The sequence below is a fragment of the Salmo salar genome, chromosome ssa06 (genome assembly GCF_905237065.1).
Source record: "Salmo salar chromosome ssa06, Ssal_v3.1, whole genome shotgun sequence".
Taxonomy (NCBI): domain Eukaryota; kingdom Metazoa; phylum Chordata; class Actinopteri; order Salmoniformes; family Salmonidae; genus Salmo; species Salmo salar.
Window position 1 is genome coordinate 79,645,656 of NC_059447.1, and position 9,640 is coordinate 79,655,295.

Here is a 9,640-nt window from a genome sequence, read left to right on the forward strand (position 1 = left end):
TCTCAGTAGATAGCCCGGCATCACAGGGCTAGCTATTTAGACACCCAGCAAGTTTAGCACTTACCAAAGTCAGATTTACTATAAGAAAAATGTTATTACCTTTGCTGTCTTCGTCAGAATGCACTCCCAGGACTTCTACTTCAATAACAAATGTTGGTTTGGTTCAAAATAATCCATAGTTATATCCAAATAGCGGCGTTTTGTTCGTGCGTTCAAGACACTATCCGAAAGGGTAAATAAGGGTGACGAGCATGGCGCAATTCGTGACAAGAAAATTCTAAATATTCCATTACCGTACTTCGAAGCATGTCAACCGCTGTTTAAAATCAATTTTTATGCAATTTTTGTCATAGAAAAGCGATAATATTCCAACGGGGAATCTGCGTTTAGGTAAACAGACGAAAGAAAATAAAGCATGGGGTCGACTCGGGCACGCGCCTAAGCCCATAATACTCTGATCGGCCACTTGCCAAACACGATAAAGTGTTTCAGCCAGAGGCTGCCTCGATATCGTTCAGCTTTTTCCCGGGCTCTGAGAGCCTATGGGAGCCGTAGGAAGTGTCACGTTATAGCAAAATCCTCAGTCTTCAATAAAAAGAGCCAAGATGAAACACAACTTGTCAGACAGGCCACTTCCTGCATGGAATCTTCTCAGGTTTTGGCCTGCCATATGAGTTCTGTTATACTCACAGACACCATTCAAACAGTTTTAGAAACTTTAGGGTGTTTTCTATCCAACGCCAATAATTATATGCATATTCTAGTTACTGGGCAGGAGTAGTAACCAGATTAAATCGGGTACGTCTTTTATCCGGCCGTGTCAATACTGCCCCTAGCCCTAACAGGTTAATGTACCTGATCTGACCTCTGCCTCCCATTCCTCACTAATCCACAGCTCTCCACCCTTATCATTGACCACAACCATGTGATTGCCTTTCCTGTACTCAGTAACATTCCAAGCCCCTGGCTCATATCCAACCTGTTACGGCTAGCGGAACCCCTCGACAATATCCGGTGAAATGGCAGAGCGCGAAAAAAAAAAAAAGAATATTTGAAATATTTAACTTTCATACATTCACAAGTGCAATACACCAAATTAAAGCTTAACTTCTTGTTAATCTAGCCATCATGTCAGATTTCAAAAAGGCTTTACGGCGAAAGCACACAATTGATTATGTTAGGTCAGCGCCTAGTCACAAAAAAACACAGCCATTTTCCAGCCAAAGAGAGGTGTCACAAAAAGCAGAAAAAGAGAAAATTAATCACTAACCTTTGATCTTCATCAGATGGCACTCATAGGACTTCATGTTACACAATACATGTATGTTTTGTTCGATGAAGTTTATATTTATATCCAAAAATCTCAGTTTACATTGGCGCGTTATGTTCAGTAATGTTTTGCCTCCAAAACTCTGGCGAATTTGCAGAGAGCCACATCAATTTTATAGAAATACTTATCATAAACTTTGAAATATACAAGTGTTATGCATAGAATTAAAGAAACTTCTCCTTAATGCAACCGCTGTGTCAGATTTCAAAAAAGCTTCACGGCGAAAGCACACCTTGCAATAATCTGAGTACAGCGCTCAGCCACCAAAACAAGCCATACAGATACCCGCCATGTTGTGGAGTCAACAGAAGTCAGAAATAGCGTTATAAATATTCACTTACCTTTGATCTTCATCGGAATGCACTCCCAGGAATCCCAGTTCCACAATAAATGTTGATTTTGTTCGATAAAGTTCATCTTTATGTCGAAATACCTCCATTTTTGTTTGCACAGTTATTTCACTAATCCAAATGCACAAGGCGTGGGCACTAAGTCCAGACAAAGTCAAAAAAGTTCCATTACAATTCGTAGAAACAATTTTTAGGATGTTTTTATCATAAATCTTCAATAATATTCCAACCGGACAATTCCTTTGTCTTTAGAAATGAAAGGGAACGGAGCTTGCGCGCGATCAATAACTAAAGGCTTTCTGCTGAGCCACCTACTGTGATTGCTCTTATTCGCTCCCCTTCCATAATAGAAGACTGAAACAACATTCTAAAGACTTGACATCTAGTGGAAGCCTTAGGAAGTGCAATATGACCCCATTTACACTATGTTGGATAGGCAATCACTTGAAAAACTACAAACCTCAGATTTCCCACTTCCTGGTTGGATTTTTCTCAGGTTTTCGCCTGCCATATGAGTTCTGTTATACTCACAGACATCATTCAAACAGTTTTAGAAACGTCAGTGTTTTCTATCCAAATATACTAATAATATGCATATCCTAGCTTCTGGGCCTGAGTAGCAGGCAGTTTACTCTGGGCACGCTTTTCATCCGAACGTGAAAATACTGCCCCCTAGCCCAAAGAGGTTAATTGACCCCACCATATACTTTCCTCTCACAGATAACCATTAGCTTCTGATGCAGCACGTATTTAAAATTACAACCCAACAACTGAAACCAGACTGTGGCCCTTCTCCTTTCCACAGGATACCTGATGTCTAACAATAACATGTTCTGACAGAATGTAAACATTCTGCATCCCCCTCTCTCCCTCAGTAACATGAACAAGGATATTCATAGTTCAAGTTTAGAAGTCAGAACCCATCAAGGGTATGATGTTAACCCAGTTCCATGTTTATTTCTTAATTTTCTATGTTGTTTTGGTGGGTTGCTGTAATACCTAATATATATTACAGGAAATAATATGGCTCAACTCTGATGTACTGATAGAGGATAAACCAGTTTTCTTGAAGAGAATGTATAAGGAAGGTATCATGTTTATTAATGACATTGTAAACAACTACGGTAAAATTGTCACACGAGCAATCAATCAGGGTGTGTGGAGAAGTATGCTCAATACAAAATTAGCACCAACCTATTGCAGCTCTGCCACAAAAATGGAAGTGGCATTACAGAGAAAAAATAATAAACTTGTTTGTCTGCCACCAGTTAAATGGCTTAAAATGACCAATAGAAATCGTAAATGGCTTAAAATGACCAATAGAAATCGTAAAATGTGTCAGTTTCACTCATGGTCAAGAGGTTTGACAACTATGCCGCATAAAATTCAAGATGGTTGGGAACAAATTTTCGATGTCCCAATACAATGACAGTGGTTTATGAACTGATATACAAAACAATAATTGACGCATCAATCCGTTCTTTTCAGTGTAAGCTATTTTATCAAATTCTCGCTACAAAAAGTGAACAGTCAGAGTGATGCAGATTTTGCCACGTTGAACCAGAATCAATAGAGCATCTCTTTTAGTACTGTCTATCACTGGCTTGTTTTTGGAGTCAGGTCCAGGAATGGTTGTTATGCCATAATATCAGGGCGCGATTGGACCTGCAAACTGTATTGCTGGGGGAAATGTCATTCTACTGTTGGGATTCTTTTTTTATTTTAGGGCAATTTGGTCATAATTGTTGCAGATGGGAAGGTTCAAGTCCCTAGTGAGACACCACGGTAGAATGGAGGGATGTATTGCAGGTGAAAATGGAGGAATTATGATTTACTGGGAAAGATGGGTTGAACTGTGGCTGTATGAATTAATGACTGTTGGAATAAATACATACGCATGCACAGTATAAATGTTTGAGATCCTCCAATCAGGGGTGAGGGTGGGGATTTTGTGTTTATGCGTGTTTGGTTTCACACTGTGGGTGGGGGCTTCGCCCTGCCGACATCTCGGGTTCAGTTGGGGACGAGCACACCCACTGACCGAGCACCCACTGATGCGAGCGGCCATTCATATTGTCTTGGTATTGTTTTTATACGTAAAAAATACCTCTGTTTTAACAGATGATGACGTTGACTATGATGATGACTTTAACAGGTAAGGTAGGGTATTGTCCTGTATCTTCACTAGATCTTACTAGCTATTTTTAGATGGTGTTCAGTGCTCATTCACTTGTATACCTTATCTGTACAATGAGAGATATCAATCTAAAGGGTTTCCTGTGTTTCTGGTTTACCTCCACCAGCCATCGATCAGATATCTCTAAGAGTGAGGTGAGCATTGGAGAAGAGATCGAGGAGGTTTCCGTCAAGGGACCTGACAACAGCAATAAGGTATGTATGATCGTAAGGATAACAGGCATTCAACCCTACGTATCTGTGTTCAGATAGTGAGCAGCAGTGGGCTCCTCTAGTAGTCTAGACTCAGAAACAGGAAGTTATTTACTGCTGTTTTGTTCAGGTTTAGTTTTATGTAGAGAAAAGGAAAGCTGGTTGAAGACATCCACTTGCAAATGTCAGAGTAAGCAATCGGTGAATTAACAATCCCAGTATAGTGTGGGTATATGAATCAAAATGTAATCAACAGTGTATTCTCTTTGAGTACACTACATGATCAAAAGTATGTGGACACCTGCTCATCCAATACCTCATTCCAAAATCATGGGCATTAATACAGAGTTGGTTCCCCCTTTGCTGCTATAGCAGCTTCCTCTTCTGGGAAGGCTTTCCACTAGATGTTGGAACATTGCTGCGGGGACTTACTTCCATTCAGCCACGAGCGTTAGTGAGGTTGGGCACTGATGTTGGGCAATTAGGCCTGGCTCGCAGTCGGTATTCCAATTCATCCCAAAGGTGTTTGATGGGGTTGAGGTCAGGGCTCTGCAGGCCAGTCAAGTTCTTTGACACTGATCTCGACAAACCATTTCTGTGTGGACCTCGCTTTGTGCACAGGGGCAGGAAAGGATCTTCCCCAAAGTTGGAAGCACAGAAGCATTAAGATTTCCCTTCACTGCAACCAAGGGCCCTAACCTGAACCATGAAAAACAGCCCCAGACCATTATTACTCCATCAAACTTTACAGTTGGCACTATGCATTCGGGCAGGTAGCGTTCTCCTGGCATCTGTCAAACCTAGATTAGTCTGTCGGACTGCCAGATGGTGAAGCAGGATTCATCACTCCAGAGAACACTTTTCCACAGCTCCAGAGTCCAATGGTGATGAGCTTTACACCACTCCAGCTGACACTTGGCATTGCACATGGTGATCTTAAGCTTGTGTGCGGCTGCTCGGCCATGGAAACCCATTTCATTAAGCTCCCGATGAACAGTTCTTGTGCTGATGTTGCTTCCAGGCAGTTTGGAACTCTGTATTGAGTGTTGCAACGAGGACAGACAATTTTTACACGCTTCAGCACTCGCCGGTCCTGTTTCTTGAGCTTGTGTGGCCTACCACTTCACAATAACAGCACTAACAGTTGACCGGGGAAGCTCTAGCAGGGAAGACATTTGACAAATTGACTTGTTGGAAAGGTGGCATCCTATGATGGTGCCCCGTTGAAAGTCACTGAGCTCTTCAGAAAAGCCATTCTACTGCCAATGTTTGTCTATGGAGATTGCACGGCTGTGTGCTCAATTTTATACACCTGTCAGCAACAGGTGTGGCTGAAATAGCAGAATCCACTAATTTGAAGGGGTGTGCACGCTGAACGTTTTCAGACCCCTTCACTTTCCATAATTTGTTACATTATAGCCTTATTCTAAAAATGATTAAATCGTTTTTTTTCCCCATGACGAAGCAAAAGTTTTTTTACATTTTCACAAATGTATTAAAAATTGTTAACTGAAATCACATTTACATAAGTATTCAGACACTTTATTCAGTACTTTGTTGAAGCACCTTTGGCAGTGATTACAGCCTTGAGTCTTCTTGGGTATGATGCTACAAGCTTGGCACACCAGTATTTGGGGAGTTTCTCCCATTCCTCTCTGCATATCCTCTCAAGCTCTGTCAGGTTGGATGGGGAGCTATTTTCAGGTCACTCCAGAGATGTTCGATCAGGTTCAAGTCTGGGCTCTGGCTGGGCCACTCAAGCACATTCAGAGACTTGTCCCGAAGCCATTCCTGTGTTGTCTTGGCTGTATGCTTAGGGTTTGAGGTCCTGAGCGCTCTGAAGCAGGTTTTCATCAAGGATCTCTCTGTACTTTGCTCCGTTCATCTTTCCCTCCCAGTCCCTGAAAAAAATCTCTTCAGCATGATGCCGCCACCACCATGCTTCACCATAAGGATGGTGCCAGGTTTCATCTAGATGTGACGCTTGGCATTCAGGCCGAAGAGTTCAACCTTGGTTTCATCAGACCACAGAATCTTGTTTCTCGTGGTCTGAGAGTCCTTTAGGTGCCGTTTGGCAAACTTCAAGCGGGCTGTCATGTGCCTTTTACTGAGGAGTGGCTTCCGTCTGGCCACTCTACCATAAAGGCCTGATTGGTAGAGTGCTGCAGAGATGGTTGTCCTTCTGGAAGGTTCTCCCATCTCCACAGAGAAACTCTGGAGCTTTGTCAGAGTGAACATCGGGTTCTTGGTCACCTCCCTGACCAAGGCACTTCTCCCCTGATTGCTCTGTTTGGCCAGGCGGCCAGCTCTAGGTAGAGTCCTAGTGGTTCCAAACTTCTTCCATTTAAGAATTATGGAGGCCACTGTGTTGTTGTGGACCTTCAATGCTGCATAAATGTTTTGGTACCCTTCCCCAGATCTGTGCCTCGACACAATCCTGTCTTGGCGCTCTATGGACAATTCCTTCAACCTCATGGCTTGGTTTTTGCTCTGACATGCACTGTCAACTGTGGGACCTTTCCAAATCATGTCCAATCAATTGAATTTACCACAGGTGGACTCTCATCACATTGTAGAAACTTCTCAAGGATGATCAATGGAAACAGGATGCACCTGAGCTCAATTTCGAGTCTCATTGCAAAGTATCAGTCAATAGTTCGGACATCTACTCATTCAAGGGTTTTTCTTTATTTTGACTATTTTCTACATTGTAGATTAATAGCGAAGACATCAAAACAATGAAATAACACATATGGAATCATGTAGTAACCAAAAAAGTGTTACGCAAATCAAAATATATTCTTTATTTGAGATTACTCAAAGTAGCCACCGTTTGCCTTGATGACAGTTTTGCGCACTTCCCATTCTCTCAACCAGCTTCATGAGGTAGTCACTTGGAATGCATTTGAATTAACAGATGTAACTTGTTAAGTTAATTTGGAATTTCTTTCCATCTTAATGTGTTTGAGCCAATCCGTTGTGTTGTGACAAGGTAGGGGTGGTATACAGAAGATAGCCCAATTTGGTAAAAGACCAAGTCCATATTAGGGCAAGAACAGCTCAAATAAACAAGCAGAAAAGACAGTTCATCATTACTTTAAGACATGGTCAGTCAATCGAGAAAATTTCAAGAAATTTGAAAGTTTCTTCAAGTGCAGTTGCAAGAACCATCAAGCACTATGATGAAATTGGCTCTCATGAGGACCGCCACAGGAAGTTACCTCTGCTGCAGAGGATAAGTTGGAGTTACCAGCCTCAGAAATTGCAGCCCAAATAAATCCTTCAGAGTTCAAGTTATAGACCCATCTCAACATCAACTGTTTAGAGGAGACTGCGTGAATCAGGCCTTCATGGTCGAATTGCTGCAAAGAAACCACTACTAAAGGACACCAATAAGAGAAGAGACTTGCTTGGGCCAAGAAACACGAGCAATGGACATTAGACTGGTTGAACTCTCTCCTTTGGTCTGATGAATCAAAATTTGAGATTTTTGGTTCCAACCACCGTGTCTTTGTGAGATGCAGAGTAGGTGGGCGGATCTCTGCATGTGTGGTTCCCACCTTGAAGCATGGAGGAGGTGTGATGGTGTGGGGGTGCTTTCCTGGTGACACTGTCTGATTTATTTAGAATTCAAGGCACACTTAACCAGCATTGCTCCCACAGCAATCTGCAGCGATATGCCATCCCATCTGGTTTGGGTTTAGTGGGACTATCGTTTGTTTTTCAACAGGACAATTACCCAACACACCTCCAGGCTGTGTAAGGGCTATTTGACCAAGAAGGAGAGTGATGGAGTGCTGCATCAGATGACCTGACCTCCACAATCACCCGACCTTGACCCAATTGAGATGGTTTGGGATGAGTTGGACCGCAGAGTAAAGGAAAAGCAGCGAACAAGTGCTCAGCATATGTGGGAACTCCTTCAAGATGGTTGGAATAGCATTCCTCATGAAACTGGTTGAGAGAATTCCAAGAGTGTGCAAACCTGTCAAGGCAAAGGGTGACTACTATATGGTAATTTGTTTAACCTGTTTTTGCTTACTACATGATTTTATGCGTTATTTAGTTTTGATGTCTTCACTATTATTCTACAATGTAGAAAATAGTAAGAATAAAGAAAAACCCTTGAATGAGTAGCTGTGAATTTTTGACTAGTGTATAGTTTACATTAGATTAGCTAAATATGGCCTGTTCCCTATCATCATGCCCTGATGATATGTTTGGGTAAATAAGGAAGTAGGGTGTCTTTGGTGGTATTGGTATATTACCCTGTCTCTCACACATTCTCACCCTTTATTTTCTCCTCTCCCCCATCCTATCCTTCCCCCATCAGTTTGATGAGATCACTCAGGACCTCAGTGTATCTCAGCTCAGCCAGACTCAAGGAGCTGACTAGATGGAGGAGGTGGCATGACAGTCCATCAGCCTTACACCACACAGGCCATTTCTACTATGTTAACTATTATTTATGTTGTGTGTACCAGATGAGGCTGGTGGGAGGAGCTATGTGAGGATGGGCTCATTGTAATGGTTGCAATGGAATCTTTGGAAAGGAGTTAAACATGGTTTCATCTGTTTCTATATATTTCATTAATTCCATCCCAGCCATTACAATGAGCCCATCCTCCTATAGCTCCTCCCACCAGCCTCCTCTGGTGTGTACATAGTTTGTGTACACAGACCTAATAAAATTACCACTTACCCAGATTGTTCTTGAAGACTGTTTCTATTGTGCTCCTTTATAACATCATGTATACAGATGAATGTCAAGGATCTCATGAATGACATGTATTCTGTCAATCTGAAACCACAATGTGGGACTTTACTGTAATTTATGCTGTGGCACTAACATACGTTGGCAGACAGTTTCAACCACAAAGACCAGGGTGGTTTTTCTCGCAAAGAAGGGCGCCTCATTTTTTATTTTATTTTTAAAGGCAGACATTGAATATCCCTTTGAGCATGGTGAAGTTAATAATTACACTTTGGATGGTGTATCAATATGTCCTGTCAGTACAAAGATACAGGCATCCTTCCTAACTCGGTTGCCAGAGAGGAAGGAAAATACTCAGGGATTTCACCATGACTTTTTAAAACAGTTAAGAATGTAATGGCAGTAGGAGAAAAATGGCCATGCCAGTGCACGTGACTTTCCCCACAGTCCCATTAGGGTGAGTTCTCCCTTTCTCAGCTGTCTATCAACAGCCTCCTTGATTCCAAGGCCCGAATGCATATTTAGACTGACCCATCCCAGGTCTGTGGCTGTCGTTGTCGGCAGATGAAGACGCAAGTTTGGCTGCTGATCAAGTTCAGTGTTTTTACCAGACGATTGTGTGTGCATCCATAAAGTGAGTTGTGGGTTTACTCTTGTGGGTTTTATGCTGTTAGCAATTCTGACTCACTTATTGTTACTTTCTTACATTTTAACTGCACATACAGTACTGTTTAACATGAAGCTAATGTTTGTGTATATTTCAGATATGACATCCATGGTATTTACAGTTAAAGTCAGAAGTTTACATACACCTTAGCCAAATTCATTTAAACTCAGTTTTTCACAATTCCTGACATT

The 9,640-nt window shown here is 41.9% G+C and overlaps 1 protein-coding gene across 13 annotated transcripts in view; it reads left to right on the top strand.

Moving 5' to 3' along the window:
* Positions 1 to 8,786, top strand: part of LOC123743496 (centrosomal protein 43-like) — a 23,914-nt gene extending 15,128 nt beyond the window's left edge. For 8 of the 13 annotated variants that reach the window (XR_006770330.1, XM_045721042.1, XM_045721043.1 and 5 more), the window contains 3 exons: positions 3,802 to 3,835; positions 3,984 to 4,071; positions 8,402 to 8,786. Coding sequence is in view for 8 of the 13 variants with exons in the window: in XM_045721042.1 (XP_045576998.1) it covers positions 3,802 to 3,835; positions 3,984 to 4,071; positions 8,402 to 8,464 (185 nt within the window). In the remaining 5 variants the exon portion in view is untranslated. Of the gene's footprint in view, positions 1 to 3,801; positions 3,841 to 3,983; positions 4,072 to 8,401 lie in introns of those variants that run through there. The other 5 variants (XR_006770329.1, XR_006770332.1, XR_006770333.1 and 2 more) reach the window with 3 other exon arrangements.
* The last annotated feature ends 854 nt before the right edge of the window (positions 8,787 to 9,640 follow it).